General features: G+C 43.0%; 1 protein-coding gene across 4 annotated transcripts in view; it reads right to left on the bottom strand.

Moving 5' to 3' along the window:
• ephb2a (eph receptor B2a) overlaps window positions 1-9,478 on the bottom strand; it is a 94,703-nt gene extending 85,225 nt beyond the window's left edge. For all 4 annotated transcript variants that reach the window (XM_023841410.2, XM_023841414.2, XM_023841411.2 and 1 more), the window contains exon 1: window positions 9,236-9,478. In XM_023841410.2, coding sequence (XP_023697178.2) covers window positions 9,236-9,329 — 94 coding nt within the window. In that variant the 5' untranslated portion in view covers window positions 9,330-9,478. The remainder of the gene's footprint in view (window positions 1-9,235) is intronic.
• Between the last annotated feature and the right edge of the window lie 15,594 nt (window positions 9,479-25,072).

Here is a 25,072-nt window from a genome sequence, read left to right as displayed (position 1 = left end):
TAAAAGCAATGCTGTTGATTTATTTGGATATTACAGCAGGGCACAATGCTGCTGACTGTATAAATAAAGTTCCATTATTTGGTGCTTATTTTAAAATATTATTATTTCCCCCTACTGTTTGTTATGTTTTTAATATTCTCTAACCTGCACGTGTGTTTCAAGCAGGAATGCTGGCTATCCAACAGGCATGCCAACTAACGGGCAGGCTGGCTAAATTGCACAACAGCTAATGGGCAAACTGGCTAAATTGCACAATAGCTAATGGGCAAACTGGCTAAATTGCACAATAGCTAATGGGCAAACTGGCTAAATTGCACAATAGCTAATGGGCAAACTGGCTAAATTGCACAATAGCTAGTGGGCAAACTGGCTAAATTGCACAATAGCTAGTGGGCAAACTGGCTAAATTGCACAATAGCTAGTGGGCAAACTGGCTAAATTGCACAATAGCTAGTGGGCAAACTGGCTAAATTGCACAATAGCTAATGGGCAAACTGGCTAAATTGCACAATAGCTAGTGGGCAAACTGGCTAAATTGCACAATAGCTAGTGGGCAAACTGGCTAAATTGCACAATAGCTAATGGGCAAACTGGCTAAATTGCACAATAGCTAATGGGCAAACTGGCTAAATTGCACAACAGCTAATGGGCAAACTGGCTAAATTGCACAACAGCTAATGGGCAAACTGGCTAAATTGCACAACAGCTAATGAGCACACATGCTAAACAGCGCAATAGCTAATGGGCAAACTAAAATAACATGCTAGCCAATGGGCACACTGGCTAAACAGCATGCTATCTAACAAGTGCATTAGCTAAACAGCATGCTACCTAACAGGCTCACAGCTAAATAGGCAATGCTAGCTAAACAGCATGCTAGCTAACGAGCACCAGGCTAAACATGGAATGCTAGTTAAACAGCATGCTAGCTAACAGGCACTCCAGCTAATCAGCATGCTAGCTAACGGGCACACCAGTTACACAGGGAACCTCTGTGTTGGCAAACAGGTAAAAACAATTGCCAGTCTGAGGGCTCCCTGTGAGCCTTAAGCAATGGGCAGCCCCACTGTGAGGGACACGTCATTATCAGAGCCCTAACTGGGGAACCTTCTACTCCAGCATGATGATCTCTGCTTTTTTCCCAGCAAGATCAGCCGAGGATGATTGTAGACACAGGACAAAAGGATAAGTAACCGCTTAAAGCATGTAAATCCCTACAGAAAATCCCACATGAAGTCTGCTGCGGGTCGCCGGCCGCCGGCCGCCACTAGGTTCTCTCAGGAACCCTGTTACTTAGGGGTGTAATTAATCCCCTTTGGGCTCAAGACAGTCACGAGTAATTAGACCACAGCCTGCAATCGACCATGAAAAAAAGCAGTTTGTGTGACCCCTGGTTTGGGATGTGAAACATACAAGATCTGCTTTGGCATATAAATATTTACCGTATCCGCCAAATGTGTGCTTGTGCTCCTGACCTTCTGTCCGCTGCACTTACTGCTCTACTTATCTGCATGGACTTGGGCTGTAAGTAACTGTCTCAGTATATAAATTTAAATGTTTCGCTTTTATTGCTTTCTTTTTGTCTGCTAAGTGCAATCAGTGCGGCAAATGAAGGTCTTCCTGCTTATATTTGGGTAATTCGATACTTCATACTGATTAAGTGGCAGCTCTCATGAAAATTAATCGCTCTGGTTCAGCAGAACAACGGTCAAAGACACTCGGGGGCTCGGGACCCCCCAGCGCTTTCTCAGACTGCCGTTGCAGCAGCTACACCATGCCGGGCTCTAATAGCTATCACCATGCTAAGCTATAAGGTCTGACACCTGCCTCACCAAGCTAAGGTGGAACATTCACACCACGATGCTGAGGCGTGACATCAGAGTGCCCAGGTTAAAAAGATCAGCCCTTACTGAGGTCAGTAAAGCGATCTTCCTGGAGAAGGCTGAGGGTCATCATAACGGAGGCCTGCGACTGTCACAAATGTGATCATGTGACCCTCCCATCAGCTGTCCACAGGGACATGAATACGAAATGCATTACCATATACGGTCATTTCATTCATTCATTCATTCATTCATTCATTTACTCATTTTCTGCAACCACTTGGGGGGGACGGGTCCGGAGCCTATCCCAGAGGCTATAGGCGTAATGCAGCATAAACATATATTTCAACACAGTACAAATATAAATAGGATATATAGTCCATGCACTGCAAATGCCAGTGGTGCCTAAGTTGCTCCTTTATTCATATCAAAGGGTCCATTGTCCCCGTGCTGCTGCCTTGGGTAAATGACCCTGACCTGGACAATGCCAAAGGGACATCAAATGACTTGGGGACCAGATCTGCCTTCCCGCTGGGAGCAGCGTGGCGGGACCTCAGGTGCTCCAACTGCATTTATAATTGGCAGCTAAGTAACGTAACAGGACATCTGAAAACAAGGGACAGTATTCCGAGGCCCCCAGATCCTGAGCAAAATTTAGGCAGGAGCAGGTCGGGTAGCAGCCCTCTGTATTCCAGGTAACACCCACTCCTGTCTCCGGCATATTTATCCTGCTGTAAGGAGACAGGAGGGTGACTTGCTCACATGGCCTCAAATGCCCCCTGCCACCCCCGCCCCCTCCCCCCAGACATTTAATATTACGCCACAGCACAAACATGCACTGAAAACTAGATCAAATGAACTTGTCTTCCTCTGCTCCTGACTAGAAACCGAATCCAATCGCGTCAGACCTGCCTTAAATAAACTGAATGGTGCTCTGGGGTGGGGCGGGCATGGGGAGATGGCGCTGAGGGGGAGAAGAGAGAAAGACGGGACAGAGGGATTCCTCAGAGGTCACGTGATGCCAGACCTGCCAGCGAGATGGCGCTCGGCCGAGGCTCAGGTGACAGGCTCATCTTGTGATGCAAATGAAGGTGTAATGGGCTCCCTTCACGGTAGCCAACAGTCTCGGAGGGCGGATTCCGGACACTAAGGTGCCCCTAGAAGCACTTTGTGACATTTTCTCAGGACCCCGAGTTGCCTCCCCGAACTGCGACTATCATTCCTACGGCCCCGTGTGAATTGACAAGGCGTACAAACCAGTCAAGTTACTCTAATCATCTGGTTAAACTCCCAAAAAAAATAAACATTCAACTCAGGTTTCCACATACGAGGATTACAGGCCCATCTGCAGCAGAAGCTCAGAGCTCCCCGGCTGACGTGAGGTGGGGTCTCTCCGGACGGCACAGTCACGTCCAGCTAACACGCGATCGCACTGAGCTCTTACATAATCCAACCGGTATGAAAGAGATTCTGTCCCACCGGCATCTACAATTCTGCTGGGTACGCAAAGGAAAGAATGATGGATGTTAGCACACATATTTGGTTTCGCCAAAAACTGACAGGTGGGCCTTGGGTTCCTGGTCGTAACTGAGCTTGTGAGTTTGACTTATCTTCTGAAGGAAACTGTAAAATATCCAATCCCATGGCCTGTTTTGCTCATTCTCAGTCATCAAAAAGATCCCCATCTTCCCCATTAACCTCCGAAGGCTTGTCCTTCCAGAACCTTCATGCGACATTATACAGAAATAATTAACCACGCCGCCAATGCAGATACAAAATGTGATGATAATTTGCAGGAAAAAGTGACATCTGTGAATTATACACAGGAAAAAACATCATCTGTAATAATAACTGTGAATACAGTCATTTGTATTTAATAGACAGCCACGCTGACAAAAACTCCACACAATTCATTTAGCTTAATTCCATGTTTAATATTTTGTCGATGTAACAGCAAAATCCATTCTTGTACCAAACTTCGGCACTGAAATAGGCCAACGCTTTTGTGAATCGTACGCAACATGGCCCACGTACAGCATAATGTCATACTGTTGGGCCTTAAATGACAAGCAGTACAGCTTCTGAAGCCATCTTGAATAAATGCTCTCTGCATGGCATCCAGAAGCCTACCAGTTGGGGGTGAATTACTGCCAATCCTCTTACTTCTATATAGTGTGAAGAGCCCCTAAATATTTAGGGAAAATTCCAGGTCCGTGTATCTATCAATTTTTACAACCATTAATCATGTATTAGGTGGCCTAGATCCAAAGGCACCAGGTACCAAAGGCCCAACACTGTATAGGGGCCCCAAAATCGGACATCGGAGGCCCAATGAAATTTGCCACCTACCCCACCCCACCCCACCCCAAAATTATATTTTGCCTAGCGATGCCCCTGGGCATGAGGTACATTGAATGGGACCCCAGTCTATCGCAAGACACTTGCTAATACAGAAGATCACGCATTTAATGAAATTTAGAGCGTCGCCGTTCCACCTGACCTGCACATTCTCTGACTTTTATGAATCCTAGAAAACCCAGGCAAATGTGGGAAGGAAACATAAACTCCGCAGGCAGACGGAGCCCAGGAGAAAAGGGCAAAGGGGTACCTGCCCAAGGGATGCGGGAACATGCAGGAAAGACCCGCGTTTCTTTAGGGACTGAGTCTCTGCTGTATGGCGTATCACAGGCATGAACCAGCAAAGACCGAGATGCTGGGGGGGGGGGGGGGCGCGGTCACGGCACTCTGGCTCCGGGGGCTCAGCCTCCCGGGGCTGTACGTCCACAAAGGCCTGCCTCCCCGTCTACCCTCAAAGCTCCCACCCGAAGGCGAGAGGCAGAAGTCACTGAAACCCGACACTGACCACGCTGCCGCTGGCACAGGCTGGCGACCCGCGTGGCACTGCCCACAGGAGCGGGTTCGGGCCCCGGGCTGAAGCAGGCGGCGGCCGGGAGCCAGAGGGCCTGCAGCTGCTCCTCCGTCCAGCAAAGAAACTCGAGAAAGAGTTAGATTTCCGAGGCCTCGTGTTCACCACTCCTCTGGCCCGTTTCTTAATCTTTTTGCTGTGAACCTCTGAAAAAGTGCATGGTAGGTGTGTTCACCTGCGCTGCCTTTGAAGATAAACATGTCAGTCAAACACATTTCCCACCTAAGCAGTAAAACAGCAGGCGCAGACCCGTACAGAGCGATTCACAGAAGCACAGCATAGCGGACAATTTAACACCGTTTATTTTGTGTAATATATAGTCTCAAAAGGACATATTTTCACCAGTTATTAGCTATTACTTATTTATATTAAAATATATAATTTTAAGGAAACTACATATATATTAAAATGTATTCAAACAAATTGGTCAAATTAATGCAAAAAACGTACGAATAAACCAGAATAAGTGCTAAAACTCCATACTAATACAGGAATTACAATCTTTTAGCTGACGTTAATTACAGGTTTGCTTAATTGTCTCACTTTAAAAAACAAAGCCTCAGTTACACCCCTGTAATTTCCATTATTCCGTGTCCATGACGCATCACATTAAACTTTGCAGTCATTCATCAATCTAAAAAAATGATTTATACCACAAAATATTAACAAATCTAAAAGCATTTTATACGAACAATGAGCAAACCATTTTTTTTTCGGCTCTAGTGACAGACAGCCCAGCTCTTCTTAAACAAGAATTCAACTTATTCACTGGCATGAAGACCACCAGCACCGTCTGCCAAAACCGACAGACGACAAAAGCGAAACTCAAATATATATCGGTAAAACAGCCAATACCATTAAAATGGCAGTAACCTGGCATCGTAACAAAATTACAAAACATTACAGGCACTTCCATGATTAAATACCTTACATATGTCTGCGCTATGAATTGAGGTCTTCATGCACATATACACTAAGATTCCATTTTATTGTGGCGCAAGAATATAGAATTATTCCATTGACTGATGTTACGGTAATTGTGCAGTAAAATCCATTGTTCTTCACCGTACTCCTCTGAAACCACGCAAAAGTCAGTTTCCAAATAATAAATGAAATGGGTTTTCAGCGTTTTTTTTATTATTCATAATTTACAGACCTCAGTCTGTTACTCATTACCTCATTTCCTCCATCATCTTCATATTAACTATTTATTCTTAAATTACTGTTTCAAAGTAATTCAGAGGAAAAAATAAAATAAAAAATGAAATAAAAAGCAGCATCATTATTTTTGATAAATAATGTGGATTAAGAGTGAAAATGTATACTTCTCTAAAAAGACTTTAAAACGTGATGTTTGCAAAATCTGCACATTTGTGAGGACCAAGCTGACGGACATGCTTCGTTAAGGTCAGAGGCTTCGTTCCAGTTTGCGGCAGTGCCAGGGTCGGCTGTGCTGCTCTCGTTTTTGCCGTCGCCTTCGCTCTGCCGCTCTCCGTTACTCTTGTCGGACCATTATTATCGTTATAGTGGCAGTGACCTCTTTCCAAGACACATATATGACTCCTGTCACCACAAACTTCCTTAAGCGTCTGCCAGTAGCTACAAAAAGGTGCCAAAATGAAGGGACTCGAGGTACTGAGAGTAAAGCCGGCGTCCGTCATTTTTCCACCCCCAGACATGGCCTGTATCCCACCCAAAAGTGTGACTAGGCCACCGTCATGGTGCCAAAGCAAAGCCCCTTTGGGTTAGCGCTGATGGCTGCCCCGCACACCAGGGAGGGCTCTGGGAACGGGCCACGCGGTGCTTTATCTCTCTGTGCAGTATCTGCTCTCCGTGTCTTACCTATACTCCCATACGCACTGTTCCTCCAAACCACCACAAACCCAACCAGACACGACGTCGCTCTGGACGAATGAAACTGAGGTTCTGATGATGACAATGTCATTTCCCCCCCGATTTTTATTTTTAGGACTGCAACCCTGGTTACAGCCACTGAAAAAAACACACTAAGAAGCTGTGAAATTCAGCTGTGCCCTCTCACTTTCGAGAGCTAAAGGTGTCATTTTTCACTATCCATGCGGGCACAGAATCATGTTAAATTAAACCACAAGAAGTTAAAATGATCTTAAACTAATTCATTTGTGACACACTATACAGTCTGTCTGCTTACAAATTTAAAATAAGCAATATTCTCTTGTACTACACAATTTATTATGTTTACCCATGATTGTGTTATCCTTAAGTGCATGGTGACCTTTTTTATGCTACTGGTGCACAATTCTTTTAAGTCACAAGAGGGTTCATATGTAGTTAATTAAATAGTCATGTAAACTTCATTGAATCTGCTTTACCGACGTATCTGGGAATTAAACCTCTGTGAAAATCCTTTAAATAAATCTGACGGTTCTTGTATGTGTCGCTACAAAGTAAAATGTTGAATAATTAATGCTGGAATGGCCTCGATGTGCCCGCAAACCACGCCGATGCGCAGCAGTTCGCGTCTTTCCTACGTTCATCCCCGAGCGGCGACGCTGCAAAGCGCCGATCTGAGAAACTAAGAAAGAGGCTGAAGCCAGAAGGGACTGGATGCCATTTTCACACTCACTGCATCCAAAGCGAAATGATCTTAAATGTGATTATCCGCTGAAAGAAGCGCTCTTCCAGCCAATCCCGAGTTGCGTATCTACGGTATTCGGCGAGATACACGGCTGGTTAGACAACGTTTGATTTCCATAGGTGGGGGAGCTACCGAGCACCTGCCTGTGAGGGAGACAGCGAGGCACTTTATTAAGACACTTAAAACCCAGAGATTAAAGCGGACGGCGGTACATAGGCGGACACAAAACTTTGCACAAGTGCGAAAAAAAACACAGAGACTGTTCGGTGGGGGCTTATACGAAAAAGGTTTGGGTGCCTCAAAGAAAACACTATCAGACATAAGCAGTGCTTATTTAATTTTGGTAGCCATGTGGCCGTTTAAAACATTTTTATAAGGGAAAATAAAGTTGAACGACTCCACACTGGGCTTAATTGATCAAACGTACTTAAGCGTAATTTCTCTTTTGACTTAGGTAACAGTAATGAGAAAAATGTATTTGATTACATATAAGTGCATATATACATTAAGCCCATATATTTTCCACACTATAGAGAAATGTTTGGCAAATTACAAAACTGAAGTGTTAGGGCTTATTTTATACTCAGTTAATAATCACAATTGCAAGAGCATAAGGAATGCAAATAAGTCAGTATTTTCCTCAATGTTATATGTAACAGTCAATGTTAAAATTTGTGGCAATATTTTGAACCACTGGCGATGGCATTATTTGTAATTACATATGACTTTGTATAAAATGTAACGCATCTATTGTCAGCGCCCAAATTATCACATCAGATAAGCTGATAAAGTTTAACATAAAGTGCATCTTTTTCACCGATAAACATATTTACGCAGCCATCACTAGACAGATAGATAGGCAGATAGATAGACATATAGATAGATGGATAGATAGATAGACAAGAGGCAGGCTGATTAGGCAGCAGTACATGTAATGGTCCCGTTTCACGGTCCGCTGCGTGCTCTTAAGCTGCAGAGTAAATAGGACTTCAATCTAGGGGCCTGTCTTACGATCACGGGGGGGGGGGGAGGTGTCGAAACACGGCGTTACTGCAGCCAAGGTTGCTCCTAAACAATCTGCAATTGCAATAAAAAGCGCTTGCAAAGCACACGGGGAGCATCAAACACCCCCGGCATCTTCGCTTACAAACAATGCGCCTGCATCCGACTGGCTTCTCAGTAAACACGCTGCAAAAGTCCAGTGTGCAGATACCCGACTGCACATACAGCTCTGCTTTTACACAAACTGATTCATTTTATGATAATCAGACAAGATAATTATTAGGCATCACCCAGCCCGATAAGAAAAACGATCATAAAACATTTCTTAAGTATTCATAATAGACCGACATCGTTAACATTATCTACAACCTCTAAAACGCGCAAATGCACGTTTTAAAATCTGAAAAATGAATCAAATAGCACATACCGCAGTTTATTGCGGCTGCTTAAACTAACTTTTCATAGAAAATTGAACCGAATCACGTTTTATCATCTAATTTAATATAGTAGCCTGTTGCGATTCGCACAAGTTCAGCGATACCCGTTACGTTATCTTTCTCACATATGTAAATTATCACAATACGTCGGGTTTTTTTTTTTATTTACCAGTCTAACGAACTACCTTTGTTATATATTTTATCTAGTTAGGCGCACAGCACATTTTAATTACCCATATATTGATGATAGAGACAAGTGGTTTTTAAAATGATCCAGGCAACGTGGTTCAAGGGATTTGTGCCCTGGCAGCTCGCCCGCAAGCAGAGCGATCTCCCTACACCTTGTCCCAAATTGTCGCTGAAACGTTTCATCTTACAAGCCACGATCGGCACTTGTTCTCGGAAAAAAAAATGAACACGTATGCCTTACCTTCAACAGCCCATACAGTAGGTAGTATCCATAAAAAAGATATGATATCCATAATTGCGCGTTTTTGATGCAATAAAATGAGAAGCCCAGGCATTCAAATGGAATACGTCCTGCGAGCCATTGACAGCGCCTGAACCTTGACTACCAGCAAAACGGACCCCGAGCCTCCGGAGCGAGAGAGAAAAGCCCAGCCGGGTTTGGGCGAGACCAAGCGCGCAGACACGGGGGGCGACGTCTCGCGGGCAGCACCTCGCCGCGCGCGCACGCTTCCCCAAATTAACTTTTACGTGACACGCGGCCAGTAAGAAACGCGCCGCAGTCCGTTCGGTCATTATCCGCACGTTTTTCTTCTTTGTTCCGAAAAATTTCTAGGCTGTGCCCACCTGATTCAAACTGACAATTTCCCCCATTTTAATCAAGCTGATTAAATCGTATAACTCGTTAATGCCGAATATTTATGAAAGTAAAGCAATTTTGACCCGTCTACATTACCGTCTTTTGTATTTTACATTTTGTGCACATTGTACGATGGAAATGAATTAATGCTTGAAAGAGAAACGATGAATGAGTGAACTTACAGAATCACTGACTGATATTTTATCGGCTGTCTATCGTACGTTACACAGTTATGATCAGTACATTTTATTCATATAGGCTACAATACATTAGGAATTATGAGGCCTACATCGTGTACCTATTTCTGATGTTTGAACACGGCAACTCATAGTCCAGGGTTAACCACATAAAAGTGTCATATATCTGTCATGTATGTTACATGCATGTAAATATATTAGTAATTACTTTATACAAACTCTTACATCAGCCCAGCTAACATTAACAATTGAAATTAGCTAAATAAGTTACTTTTTAAATTATACTCCTTGGCACATTTTGCAAATAATACATAATAACCAAAATAAGTGTGTTTGTGTGTGTGTGTGTGTGTGTGTGTGTGTAATAACAAGTTATCACAATTCTCAAGTTCCATTACCAAGCTTTTAAAGGAACCATTTTAGGGTGCTACAAATTCCATACAGGCTCTTGGAGTATTCATACTATTCGGATCTGCCATTTGACGTATTCCTGCCAAAACAGACAGAGGCCATTGACACAAATGCCACCGCCAGCACTCCGTCTACAGGATATTAGCAGAGCTTCAGCCTGCACGTTACAAGCGTTTGAGATAATGAGGTATTTTCCGTACTATTCCAGCTTGTTCCGCAGACCCGGCAGACTGGTTTATTAAACTGCAGGCGATTACACTGTGGTCTGCCGCGTTGTGATTCTGATCTGGAAAGCCGCCTTAGTCCTAAGTGAATATAATGAAATAATGCACTGCTTGTAATTTTGAATTTTATATTATGTGTTTGCAAATACACGGTCCAGTCTGTTTAATGTTAATTACCGATAATTTGAAGCATGATGAAATTATATGTGGTCAAAATGATATTGAATGTTAAGCATATGTTTATAGAACATTTTGTACAGCATGAAATTACATAATCTTTACAAGTTTATGTGCCGTCATGTTGTGAAGAACTGTCCATTATAGTTTGTATTTTACCCTGATTTATATACAGTCAGCGGTGTTCAACGGCAATAAGAACAAACCCCTAAAATTATAGGCTACCTTGTTTAATTAACAAAGATTTTTTTTCAACAAATTTGAAAACTCTAAAAACACTTTAACTTTAACGAGCAGAACATTAAATAATCAGTTAAAGTAATCTATCTTCGCTTCACTATAAAAGTTCCTGTGTGGAGGTTGTAAACGTGAGGTGTTGTGTAGAGGAATTATAGGCCTATTCAAAATAAGAAATATTACTTAAAGAAACTTACGAAAAGATAGCTTGAAGAAATTTGATCACTATTTAGATCGCACTGTTTATTTACAATGTATATAAAGAGTATTTTTGAAGATAATTGAACAGGCGAGTGAGGACGCCCCACGGTGTTAGATTACCTCGGCGTACCACTGGCTGCCACAGTAACTGTCGCAACCGTTTTAACTCGTTTTTGTCCAGATGTAACTTAGTTGCCGGCGTGATCCACGTTTAAACTGCCGTGACCTGTTAATCAGCTCGGCATTGCAGTTTTAATGGCGGAACTTGGTAGAAGGGTCTCTTCTTTAATATGCTCCAACATTGTATTAAAGATATTCGCATTAACGATTTTAATAACTGTTATGGCAACAATAGCGAGGCGTGGCTTTCTAAACTTCCTTCAATACCTGCTTTTCTGCTGTCCCGAGTGCTTTGCCTTCTACTTCCACATCCTTAAGGTGCTGTACTGCTGGTGTCTTCCAGGTCCAGTGGGTAGATTAAGCACTTTTGTAGAATTCTGCGAGTGCGAGGCTTGCTAGACCCGCTCCCGTGGGACAGTCATTTACAGTCTTGTTTTCGAAAAACTGCTACCACCTCGGGACCCAACATGCTGCTAGTCTCCTCTGGGACTTGTATCAGCCCTTCAGTGTTCCCTGACACTCTCTACTCCATTCCTGCTCTAGGGAGGTTGACGTTACCTTGCCTCCTGGAATTGTCTGTGAAACATTGCCTATTGGAATGATGATTTTCTATGTTCAGCTCCTGCCTTCCTAGCTGGACTGGACTGTGTCCCCCCCCTCCCGCCGCCGCCGCCTGTGTCAGGGCTGAGACCTGTGCCACGTGTTCTCAGGCTTTATGATCCACCACTTTCCTGTGGTGTGCCAGGATGCTGAGACATGCTTGCAGGACTTTCCAAATTTTAATGCGGCTTATTACTATTATGATTTATAATAGCATGGTCTCCCATCCTTTGTTTCTTCTTCTTTACTTTGGACCACAGGCAGAGTGGTTGCCCCAAATCCCAAGCCTGTTTGATCACCTCAAAGTATTGCAACATGCTAACAGCCTTGTCTGCCAAGACATCATATGGTTTGTTCTGCAATCAGGGGATGCTCTCTCCGTATGCTCTCTCGTCCGTATAGCTTTGTATAACATAGGAAAGTTCTGTTTTCTTCAGTCGCTTTGCAAATCATCCAACGTAGAACGCTGCTCATGTGAATGAACAATAGTAATGGTGCCACCTAGAGGACAACCAATGTATCCATCCGCCCAAAGCAGCAAGACCACAGGCTGGATCCCACGGCTGCGGAATAAATGGGGAAAACTGCACACTGCAGAAAGAACTTGCAAACTCCACACAAGCACAAACTGGGGGCAATCCCAAAAACGAGAAGTGTGCAGCAACAGCGCCATCCAGTGTTCCTACCCAATCAACGTATCCTAACCATAAAATGTCAGAATGTACAATATAAATAAATGTAACGAAGACTTTTAAATAAAGACCAGAATGAATATACTTACCATACTAAAACAAATGAAAATACTACAAAAGCATTGATCACCATAGATACATTCCATTTATTAGCCTATAATGTTGTCACTAATACAATCAGTGTATTAATATTAGTAACGCTATATACAGTACCACCTGTATGATTTCCATAAATCTTTACTTTAGTCCAAACTGGCATAGCTATGAATCTGTCCTTCATTTCTAAAATGTGCCTGATTAAAGTCAAGATATCATAATCTGCAGAGATCCTTAATCCATAAGCCCTAGATCTTGGGCAGTGATGCTGTTGACTTTACATTATGACCAGCCTGACAGACTTTACAGCTTTGGGTCCTCAGCTCAAAGAAGTCGCGGTAAAACTGGATAAGAAATTTGACTGGTGACACTGGAGATGTCCTGTGTTTACACTGCGAGGGACCCCATGGCCACCGCTTAAACCTGACGGCAGTTTAAATCCCACACACGTTAAGCCTGGAAACTTTGTTTCCCTTTAGTGAAAAATCTGCAAACTCGCCGTTGCTTAATATGCTTCCTTCATGGACTTCATGTGTTAAAAATCGGCTTTACGTACAAAGATGCCCGTGAAGACAAATAAAATAAAGCAGTGGTCATGGTTAGGGTCTATATAGCAGGAAGCTGTCTATGTAAAGAGGCTCCAACTCACTGTGTAAATACGTCACTGCTGTTTAATAAAACATCATACATAAGTGTTACTATTTAATGAAAGCCACCAAGCCAAAATAAATGTCCATGGTGCTGAAATAAAAACAACTGCTAAAGAAATACGTTCTGTAAATGGGAAAAATTTAAGAAATTAGCCAAAACAGGAGCTTTAACACAACAGTGAGTGTCTGTAATGCAGTTCCAAAGGTAACCACAAAGGTTTTCTGATGAAAATGGACCAGGTGAGACCTCTCCTTATCCAGAACAGGCACCTGTTAGCTCTCTGCGTATGAGGCAGATTTACAGAGGCATAGCGTTTGAGGACTAATGACCCGCAAAGACTTATATACAGTTCAGGTGAACTGCTGTGCTGTCAGACTGAAGAAAAATTAACTCTGAATTTGTGGATTCTCAGTAGGCTTAAGATCGGGGCATTGACTCAGCTACGCCAGAACACTCACCTTTCTGTTTTTCAGCCATTCCAGTGTCGCTTCGGCCTTATGCTTAGGGTCACTGTCATGCGGAAAGATGAATCTTCTCCTGAGCCGTAGGTTCATAGCAGACTGGAAGTTCTCCTGAAATATTGTGCAGTATTTGTGCCCATCCACTGTCCCTTCAGCAAGATTTGACCAGATTCCCAGTCCCAGCACATGAAGAGCATCTCCACAGCGTGATGCTGACTTCACCGTATCTCACTCAATGCATGGTGGGTATTTCTTCAGGCACAGGCAGTGTTAGACTAGACTTACACCACTCATACCTCTTTGAAGTCTGGCAAAAAAAGTTCTATTTTGGTCTCATCTGACCATAAATCTTTCTCCCACATCGTATGCTTTGCTTACTGCTTCTGGATGTCCCAGCTACCAGACTAATAGCCAGAGGTGACAGAGCTTTTTCAGCCGTTGGTCCTAAATTACGGAACGTTCTGCCTTTTCATATCAGAGCTGCTCAGACCCTGGAAAGATTTAAGACTTTGCTTAAGACTCATTTATTTGAGTTGGCTTTTAATCCCATTTGTGATTGATATTTATTAATATTTACTTTATAATTTAGTTATAGTAATTTATCTTTAATATGTTGTGGTGTATTAATTATACGTAAAGCACTTTGGGACAGCAAGTGGTTGTCTGTAAATGTGCCATAAATATAAACTTGAACTTGAATTTTGTAGCAAATGGCTTACATGCTTTTATGTGGACTTCCTTTAGAGATGGATTCTTGCCACCCTCCCGTAGAGGCCGGTTTTATGGAGAGCTCTTGAAATTGTAGACCCATGTGCCTTCACTGCAGTTTCAGCCAAAGAGCACTGCAGACTGCAGTGATGCTTGGTTTGGAGGGACGGCCTGTTCTGGTAACAGCCTGGGTGCTGTGATGAACCTTCTGCTTCCTTATGATGGATCCAACAGTGTTTACTGGGACGTTCAAACGCTTCGATATGTTTCCTGCCTTGTGCATTTCAGTGACTTTGTCTCTCACATCAGCAGAATGCTGCTTTGTCGTCATTTTTGCAGTGTCTGTCCAACAAGGACAATGACCCTTCAAAAGGGCATTTTTTATATCCAGAGAGAAACATGAAGACTAAGTAGTACCTAATTATGTTGAATTATGGTCTAATAACTGTCATCCTTGTGCCGTTTGTGATTAATTTGTCATTTGTGTAAACGTGGAGCTTCCAAAGCACGGAGTCTGAATACTTATGCGAACAGCAGGTATCACGCTTTTATGTTTATATTCTTAATGTTAGTACACAACTGATCTATTTTGGCATTTGGAAATATAATGGAGCAAAAGAGATCTCAAAATAAATGTTGTCTGACATTATTACATTTAGCACGTAGAAGAATATTACTCCACTGGAAATGAACAAACCCTCTCAGATTGTCCTTATGGTTAACCGATCTGTCTCAATTATATAATTACAAAAATTAGAAAAGATGAAATACTCACTTAAGGGGTCTAGGGATAAATTCTCCTCCATTTTGGGTCCAATTTTATATCTTTGTTTATATGTTTGGCAGTAGATGCATACGGCTCCCTTTGAGTTATTTTTTTGTGTAATCTTTTACAAGTTTTTTTTTTTTGTCCCATGTGAGTGAACCCTATGTTATCGGGGGGGGGGGGGGGTTGTTTGTTCTTCATACAGTGTTAAAGGGGAAAATGGGGAAATGTCTGTCAAATGTTAATTTTTACCCAATCTTTTTATTGACATCGCCAATAAATAATATATATGTTAAAAAAATAAATGTCATCTGAGAAAAATTGTGTATATGTATTTAATACTCCAGACAATCGTGATGATTTTCAAGGGGGTTGAATATTTTTCAAGCACATTATTATTATTATTATTATCCATCCATCCATTTTCCAAACGGCTTATCCTTCTGGGTCGTGGGGGCCAGAACCTATCCCAGAAGCTACGGGCACGAGGCGAGGAACAACCCTGGATGGGGGGGCAGCCCATCACAGGGCACACTCACATAAGAACATGAGAAATTTACAAACGAGCGGAGGCCATTTGGCCCATCAAGCTCGTTTGGGGAGAACTTAACTAATAGCTCAGACACCATTCACTCACACATGCAAACCTATGGGCAATTTAGTAACTCCAATTAGCCTCAGCAGGTCTTTGGACTGTGGGGGGAAACCAGAGCACCCAGAGGAAACCCTACGATGACATGGGGAGAACATGAAAACTTCAATTAAATTCGTTTTCTGTGGGATTTTTCTGAGTGATTTTGAATGTGAATGTTATGTTATCTTGTAGCAAATGTGCACACAAAAGTAAATGAAAACATCTTACAGCAAATGATGAGTCTTTCTGTGGTTGGCCAACGTCGTGAGTACCTGTACCTGTAGTCTCTGCCATAGGTTCCAGACCCCCTGTAACCATGAATAGTAGGAGCAGTTACAGTAAATGGGGGGGGGGGGATGGATGGATGGATGGATGGCAGGGCTCCCCATTTTTTTGGATGGCAAACCAAGGTTTGGATCTCAGCTACTTCATTCTTGAAACAGAAGAACCACCTTGGATTCTAAGGCTCTGAGACGGCTGTCAGAACCTGAGTCGGGTTCATAACTTGGGTCCTGCATATCGGCATAGAGGTGAAAGGAACGGCGCCCATGTGCATGTGTCACGTGGCAGCTGAGGTTACTGCCACTGTGTGACATGAGGCATGAGCCTGTCCAATAGGCTGGGAATCACAAACCACGCCCCTTTTTCAGCTTTAGTGCCTCCCATGCTTCTTCAAACAGAGCAAACTTCTTAAACTTTTGAATCTTCTTTTTAAATTTAAAGACTTGTTTTCGCATGCTTATTACGTAGCACTAAATTATACGCAAATATATTCTCTTTCTCATTCCTTTTTATTGTATTTTACTTGTATGCCAAAAAAGGTTAATAAATAAATATAGCAGGAGTTTAATAAAGAAACAAGTAACATCTAAGCAAGCGAGAAAAATGGTTAAAAGTAGGGAAAAAACAGTGAATCAAGGTACAGAAAAAGAAACAGCAAGTGAAGGGAGGGCGAGAGCGGGCTTGTGTAAGAGGGAGCTGGGAGCACGGAAACAGAGAAAAGCAGAAAAATATGGAGCTGACATGAAGGAATCCGTGATAATGTAGCCCCAAGATAGCGGAGGTCCACAACGCAGCAGTGGGTCCAGGGGTTGTTCCCATGGCAACCTTTGTGCATGGGGACTGAAGACCCTCCTGCATACCTATGCAAGTAGAGCACACATTGTAGGTCACATACGGCACCAGAAATTCAGTAGATTGTAATCTATCGTGATTTGTGGGTCATAGGCTGCAAGGTAAAACTATTTTTTTTGCCCAAACTTAACACACCAACAAGAATTAGTTTCAGGAAATGTGGGGCTGACTGCATAAAACCTCCAGCTATTGACTGGCATTTGTGGTATTATGGGTGCAGCAGAATCAGGCTCCCAGTACAGCGCATTGCCGATTCCTCATCTACTGAACAGTCATTTTTGACAGCAACATGAACAACATACCATCTCACGGTATGTTATATTATTATTTTTCTATTATTCTGTCACAAAAGAACATTCTGTAGGCTTCATGTGATATATGATTTATATTATTACTAATGGCCACAGATTTATGTGGTAAACAAAATTCTGGACATTAGCAATAGATTCCTTAGATAGTTTAAGAAAATTCTTAAAAAGTGGAGGTTCACACAAAGTCCAGGTTTTTCAGATGTTACTTATTATCATTGTTGTTGTTATAATTGTTATTGAAAATAGAACATTGACAGATGGAGCAGCACCAGCTCTGATTGTTTGCATTCTGGAGTCTGAAGTAGAGATTTATTAGCAGAACATTCTGGCAGTGTAATCCACATTTGATGGTTGCTTTTTTCATTTGACAAGAATGAAAATCTAATTATGGGTGATATGAAAAGAATACAATGTCAAGGGAAGTGAACAATCAAAAAAAGTTCTACCCATGAAAAGGATTCATTAGCCGACCCACAGTGTATTAATCCATGATGAGGTCACACGCAGACAGAGGCGTAGTGACAGATCGCATCCCAGGCACAACAGGGTATAGCATGCGGAGCTCTTCAGTCTATCAGAAGGAGCTGTCCAGTCTGACTTTGGAGGGCTGAAGAGAATGATGTGAACACAAAAATTGCGCAAAGAGATTTGAATGCTCAACCCTGGGAACATGGAGAAGGTGAGAGCACCACCCACGGAGACTCCCGTAAATGTGCGACCGGTTACTCATGCTGCTTTTCAGAGACAGGAACCGCAAGACCTTCCCTTGGCAGTGGCAGCCCTAACGAGAGGTTTTATAAATAAAGTCTGAGCTGAGACCAAAATACAGAAAGTGTGAACAGCAGATGCCGCGTGTGATGTGACGTGAAAAAGGCAGAGAAAAAAATTGCACGTAGATACATTCTGTGCTGTAAGTCAAATTAAAAATCGATATCATACAACCCAAACAATGGACCCTTCCTCTAAAAAATAAACGTAAAAATAACATTATTGTAGAAATAATGTGTTATTCTACCATCTGTTCCTAGAGAGTATTTTGGATATATCTCCAAGCTAGTTTGAGCAGTCAAGCTACAGGAGACCTTCATGCCAACATTTATCTGCAAACCGCTGCTGATGTAAGCAGACATTTCTAGGGGAGCGATGCTAACGTGTACTAGCATTGTCATGTTTATCAAGATACCCACCATTAAGCACTGTTTTTGTTGTAATCAATTTATATGCATCACACCTCATTATCAAATGATATATGCACTGCAAAGTATGTGCTAATATGTTCTGATATTGAACGTTTACAGACGGCATGCGGCAGCTGGAATGAGGACTGTAATTCTGGCTACCATATGCTTCCCCCAGAGGCAAGGGTCCATAGAGCAGTGAGATTCAGAAACATCACTGACTAAACTGGAGTGGAACACTGCAGACCAATCGCCATGGATACCCCTTCTCTTGTTCCCATTCCATCGCAGGTGACCAGTACACCCTGCTCCAGTCTGCTAATGGCCAAGTTCAAAATCTCACATTTGCCTTGTGCTGCAGTGTCAAGCGTATAGGTTCTACAGAAAAATTCCCAGAATACAGCTACTCTGACTACATTTTTTGAGGTCCCAAAGTATGAAGAAGGGATTAGAAACAGACGCGTATAATTAATTAAATGGAAAATAAGAAGCTGACCCAGGGGTGGACTAACTTCTCTGTGAGCCCTAGGCTGGCATTTGAGGTTCTTCTGGAGCTGAAAGAGAAGCGAAGGGGAGGGGAAATCAATGGAGTATCAGTAATATGGTCCAAAGTGCTGGGTGCCAGCAGTAAAACCTGGGGGAGTGTTATCGGGGGAGGGAGTATCACGCCAGCGGATTAATCAGTCAAATTTAAGATATTTAATTATAGATTAGAATATTTTAACCAAAATCATTATATAAATGGTTTGAAGTGGACACTTGATCTATGTGTTTTTAACAGAAATAAAGTGTAGATCAGCAGGCGGCCCTCTAGAGTGTGGGGCATGGGGCTGTTCACCCCTCTGACCCCCAAATTCCACCCCCCCCGCCAAATTCCACCCTCGAGCTCAGTCATACCTCGGTTGAACTATGCGAAGTTTAAGTACGTATTCAGCGTCTTCGAAAGGCTTCTTCATGAGTTTTACATTAAGAAAATCAGAACGTAAAAATTGGGCAGAGTTGCTGTCGCCTCTTGAGTTTCTATACTGGAAAAATAGCGGAGAGATACGCCTGCGAGGAACCAGCAGACTGCAGCAGCGGCAAGACCCGAGCCTGATGACGGCGCACAGAGAATCACTGTCAGCCTTCCTGCTGCTGCCCCCAAAAAACCTGACCTTGAGAGCAGAGGTGACGCAACCCACCATGTGAAGCATTTCTGGAGCCAAGCTGGGGGGGGTTGTGGCCACGGGGCCAAGTGGATATTTCACAACTAATTAAGTATCTAAAGCATCAGTGTGCTCCATTGAAAAATACCAGCAGGGAAAAGGCCAGCGATCTATATGGGGACTAGGGGGTGGGGGCGGGGGGGTCCAGGTCCCAGCAGCTTGTTCGGCCCCATCCTCCAACTTCATGTCCCGCTGAAACATCCCAGTGGCTGCGTTCCCATCATGCTCTCAGGCTGTGCACAAGCGACCCTTTTTAAAAGGAATTTCAGTCATAACTGTATCTATGTTAAAAGCACACATGAATCCGTGGAATCAGTGCTTGTATTTTGCAAAGCCTTTGTCCAGAGTGATGTTCAACTGCGGATGAGGGTCAGCCAGTCCAGAGAGCAAGTGGGTTTAGGGGCTTTGCCCAAGGGACCAGCAGTGACACCCAGGGGTATAGGAGGGGCATGGATAGCCTGGCAGAGTCAGATGGCCCAGCACCTTATAAGGGCCCAGAATGCAAGAAAATCATATTTGGGGTACAATTGCTCTAGTTGGCAAGTTCTGCGCTGGCAGAGAGCCCAAGGATGACCAGAGTTTCTAGCTATTTCCCTTGTGACATCACTCTACTGACCACATAAGAACCTGTCACCTTCCAATCACAGGCACCTAACCTGCAGAGCCACAAACTGGTCCGACACCAGTGCATGACCAGTAGAGCAACTGAGCAGAATAACCAGTGCTACTAAAGTGTAACTGACAAACCAGGGTTTTCCAGGTTATTCATAAAATTCATGTGTCCGTCCACCTTCTGTTAAACGCAAAGCAGCGACATTCTTCCTGCTGGACCTCTAGGTGGCAGTAAAGAATAAAACCTAAACACCTGCAGCTGCCCGTTGTGAAGCCATGCAGTGATGCAGGCGATTCATGGATCGATGAGACAGCAGATGAGGCAGCTTGCTGTCCAGCTTATTACATAAACACCTGCGGGCATACCTTTCCGTCGATTTATCAACCCGCCCATTTAAGCAGATTATTTGTAAAATGTAGGATGCACTAAGTAGCATAATGATTTATTAACCAAGCAAACTAAGCTGGCAAGGTGGTTCAGTGGGAAGCTTTGTTACCTCATACCTTGAGGACCTGGGCTCAAATCTCTCTCCAGTGGCCTGTACTACGAAGTGGATTTACTGGGTTATTGGGGTAACTTGTTGGATTTAAGGTAGTCTGGGTAAAATGTAAGTAAATGAATATGAAGTCCATTTAAACTGTGGTACCTTAAATCTGACAAGTTATCCCGATAAGCCAGTAACCCTGCTTTGTAGTACTGGTTCCACGAATGTGGATTTTGCATGTTCTATCTGTGTCATCGTGTGGGTTTCCTCTGGTTACTCCAGCACCCCCCCCCCCCCCCTCTTCACAGTCCATAAACACACTGAGGCTGATTGGAGTTAAAGAGGCCAAATTGCTCATAGGTCTGCATGTGATGTTTGGATACTTAGGTTGTCATGTTTGGATTAGAGTTTTTCCCCATAGAAGTGAATGGAGAGTCCCCACAAAGATATAATTATAAACATGTGTGCATGTGCGTGTGTGTGTGTGTGTTTGGTACCATCATAGGTACAGACGCAGGTTGCCTTTAGTGTGCTGCCCCAGACAATAAGAATATGCACGTTTCCCACAACGTGATACTCAGTTTGACCAGTAGAGGGAAGCATGCGCCTTTTAACAAATCTTACGATACCATTCAGGGCAGGAACACGAAGAACAGACACGACAGACATTCCATTCTTTATCTTGACACGGTGTTCAGTCGGGATTCGTGACACTGTGGGGTTCCGAGTAGCTATTTGAGAGATGCTTTGTAAATTAAGGAATTGTACAGATTTGCGCAACGTTAGAAAATTACGCAAGTCCCCCCCCCACAAACACACACATACACACACACACACAAAGAAATATTCTCGAAGCACGCCCTCCCCTAAAGAAATAATACGCCTCCCCCTTAGTTGTTAGTTATTTATGTGATCACGCAATATTTTCTATGTGTTTTTTTCTAGAGTTTCCTGGCTTAAAAAAGGTTAAAAACTGCTGCGAAATGTCCTTTGATTTTGATGGACTGTGATGCATGTACAGATGCCGTCGCTGACCTATTTTAAGACGGAGTCTAAGAAGGTGTTGACTGAAAAACAGTCTTACGGTCTGCAGTAGCATCACGGAGCTGCTCATAGAGATTTTCCGCTGCTAAATGAATAATAAATTGTGTACATGATTATTTCAGGTAAAAGCAGTGCTTGAAGTGGGCCGGAACGCATTTCCGGAACTTCTGTATTTTCGTCTTTTGGGTTCCGCCACTTTTTTCTGCGTTCCGGTACTTACTGAAACTGATCCGACGCAGCGACAGTGGCCCGAGAAAATTATAGTTCCTGCACTTATTTTTCCCCACTTCAAGCACTGGGTATAAGGGTCTGACAATCCAATAGGATGTTGGGTTAAATCTCTATGTGTGTGGAGTTTAAGTCAAGGGAGGTGATGCTACAATTATACAATTCCTTGATAAGACCCCACCTAGAATATTGTGTGCAGGTTTGGTCACTTTACTTTAAGAAAACACAGGCCTTAGAAAAGGTTCAACGTAGGGCTATGAGAATGATTCCTGGTCTTAGATGAATGTCTTATGAGGAGAGGTTAGCGGAGCTGAATCTGTTTAGCCTCGAGCAAAGGACACTAATCCAGGTATATAAGATTCTAACAGGTCTGGATGCTGTTCAGCCAAATGGCTACTTTAAAATTAGTTAAAATACTAGAACTTGTGGCCATAGGTGGAAATTAGCGGGAGAACATTTTCAATTGAATTTGAGAAAACACTTTTTCACACAGCGTGTAGTTAAAGTATGGAATAGTCTTCCTGTTAGTGTAGCACAAGCTAAAACCCTGGATTTCTTTAAATCAGAGCTAGACAAGATTTTAACAACTTTGAGCTATTAGTTTTCTCCCCAAACGAGCTTGATGGGCCGAATGGCCTCCTCTCGTTTGTAAATTTCTTATGTTCTTAATCAAGCTGATGAGAATAAATGATGAAGTGTTCAGAATCGAAAGGTTTGTTGGCCATGTCAGTTTGCAGTTACAAGGAACTTGTCTTGAGATGGGGCTTGCAGTGACATAAAACATCCAGAGAACACAGAAGAGATAAGGGAAGAGAACATGAAAACATCTCAACAGTCAACTTACAGCCAACATAAACAAGTAAATCATTAAAATTAATGTGCAGTGCTGGACACCAACAGTAGCAATTATTATTATCACTGTTTATACAACTCAATTAATTTTTTTGAATGTAGTGCATTTTCACAACATTACATTGTCGCTGCCCAAAGCCCCCAGTAAGGAAGCCAGAGGCGACGGCGGCAAGGAAAAACTCCCTAGAAGGAAGAAACCTTGGGAGGAACCAGACTCAGAGGGGGAACCTTGGGACTCAGAGGGGGAGCCCATCCTCCAGGGGCGGCAACGAAAATCCAAAACACAGAAGATATTTCCTTCTTATAAAAGTATCTGACAGCCGGAGGCCTCCAGTCCTGCGCTTTCCAGTCAAATCTCTGCTCTCTCTCTACGTGGAGTTTGCATGTTCTCACTGCGACACAGTCTCCTCTGCATACTCAGGTCTCCTTCTGTAATCCAAAGACATGCAGTTCGGCTAATTGGTGACCCTGAATTCCACAATGTATCACTGAATGTGTACATGGTCTGGCAGCCCGCCCTGGACATATCCCAGCTCTGTGTTCCCTGGGACAGACTCTATGTACCCCACCCACAACCATGACTAGGGTAACTTTAGAATGTGGAAGGATGGTTATATATTAATTATTTTCTAATAGTATATTATAATTTTACCATAGCATATTCCAAGCAAAAAGTGTCTGAATAAGTGAACATGAAGATGTGAGAGGTGAATTTGGAAAGTAAATGTTATGAATAACCATTTCTTCATTCATCCATTCATTTTCAATGCCCTACGTCCTATGCATGGTCGAGGGGGGGCGCGGGGGGTCCAGAACCTATCCTGGAAACAATGGGATCGAGGCAGGGAATCTCCCGGGATGAACTGGCAACCCATCACATGACATGGTCACTATCCACCCGATGAACGATCAGTGGTTATTGTGAGTTACTGCCGATGGATGCATTTCCGTCCGTCGCCACTTACGGAGCATGTATCTTTGCTGTAGGTATTTGTGTTTCTGAATGTGACATAGATGGCGATCCCAGGAAAAACAGGGGGTGGAAAACGTTGGATGGGACCCCACTCTATCACAGGGCACCCGCACAAACAGATTTCCTTAACTGCATATTCATGGACTATGGAGGGAAAATCAAGCAAACACAGGACAAACCTCACACGCAGAGGTCTGCGCGCTTAGATTAATAACACTGATTTATGGAATCATTCAGCACTCAGTAAGCCAGTGCACTGTCCCTAAAGCCAAAACTCTGAACTATAAATCATTTAGCAATAATTTAATTATACAATGTTGGAAGAATTTTACAACCATAGTAATGCTGTTCTATTTTTGACCTGCAGCATAAAATCTGTCCAGCAAAGGATCTTCAGCTGTCCACTGTATCACTACATGAATATGATACATGTGATCCCAGGATCATTTCCAGCCAATGTCTTTCTGAAGGTCCTCCTCATTGAAGAAATGAGAAACGAGTTCTTAAAATGCACAATGGGTGGAACTACCAGTGTAAAGTCACGGGAGAGCAATAAATTATACAATGGGAAACAAGTTAAACGTGTTTCTGTGAACCGGAGCCAGGAGCAGCTCCCATTCTGAGTCACTTCTGGTGTTCCCTTCCAAAACATCTCCCTCTGCTCCTGGGTTACGCAGAGGCAGGGCTTTGAATGGTGGATTGCCGTACTAGATGTGATGTCATTCCATGGCAACATTTTTAGGTGATACTAACAGATTCAGCATTGCTCCCTACCTGTGATCTGCCAATTTGTTGCTTTGCTACAGCTTATAGCTAAGTCTCATTTGTCATTAAGCAGTGCCGATATTATTACGAACACATGTTAATTTCATAAGGCTAATTACCTCATTGTACCTCTCCGTCTCAACCCAGAATGTCCATGTCAACTTGGGAGGGGTGAAAGCTATATTTCATACTTTTTCCGCATGTGTTTTGGGGGTGGGGACAGTCGTGCACGCGGAAGTTTGTGTTAATTGTCGGTGGACACAGATGGTCACAGTTGATGCATGCATACAGCAGTGATATTCCACCAGAACAGCAGAGGGCAGATATATTGCAACAAACAAAAATACAAGCAGTGTACCGTAATACTTCCCAAGCCTAGACTAATAACTTTAAAACTGTTTACCCGTTTCAGTATTAAGGCACACCGCGGTATATTGAAATCCTTACGACAAAATTAGCTGGGACCCCACTGCTTGGCA

Source organism: Paramormyrops kingsleyae, chromosome 6 (genome assembly GCF_048594095.1).
Source record: "Paramormyrops kingsleyae isolate MSU_618 chromosome 6, PKINGS_0.4, whole genome shotgun sequence".
In the NCBI taxonomy this organism is placed as follows: Eukaryota; Metazoa; Chordata; class Actinopteri; order Osteoglossiformes; family Mormyridae; genus Paramormyrops; species Paramormyrops kingsleyae.
The sequence above is the reverse complement of the archived record's forward strand: the minus strand, read 5'-3'. Positions and strand labels throughout refer to the sequence as shown.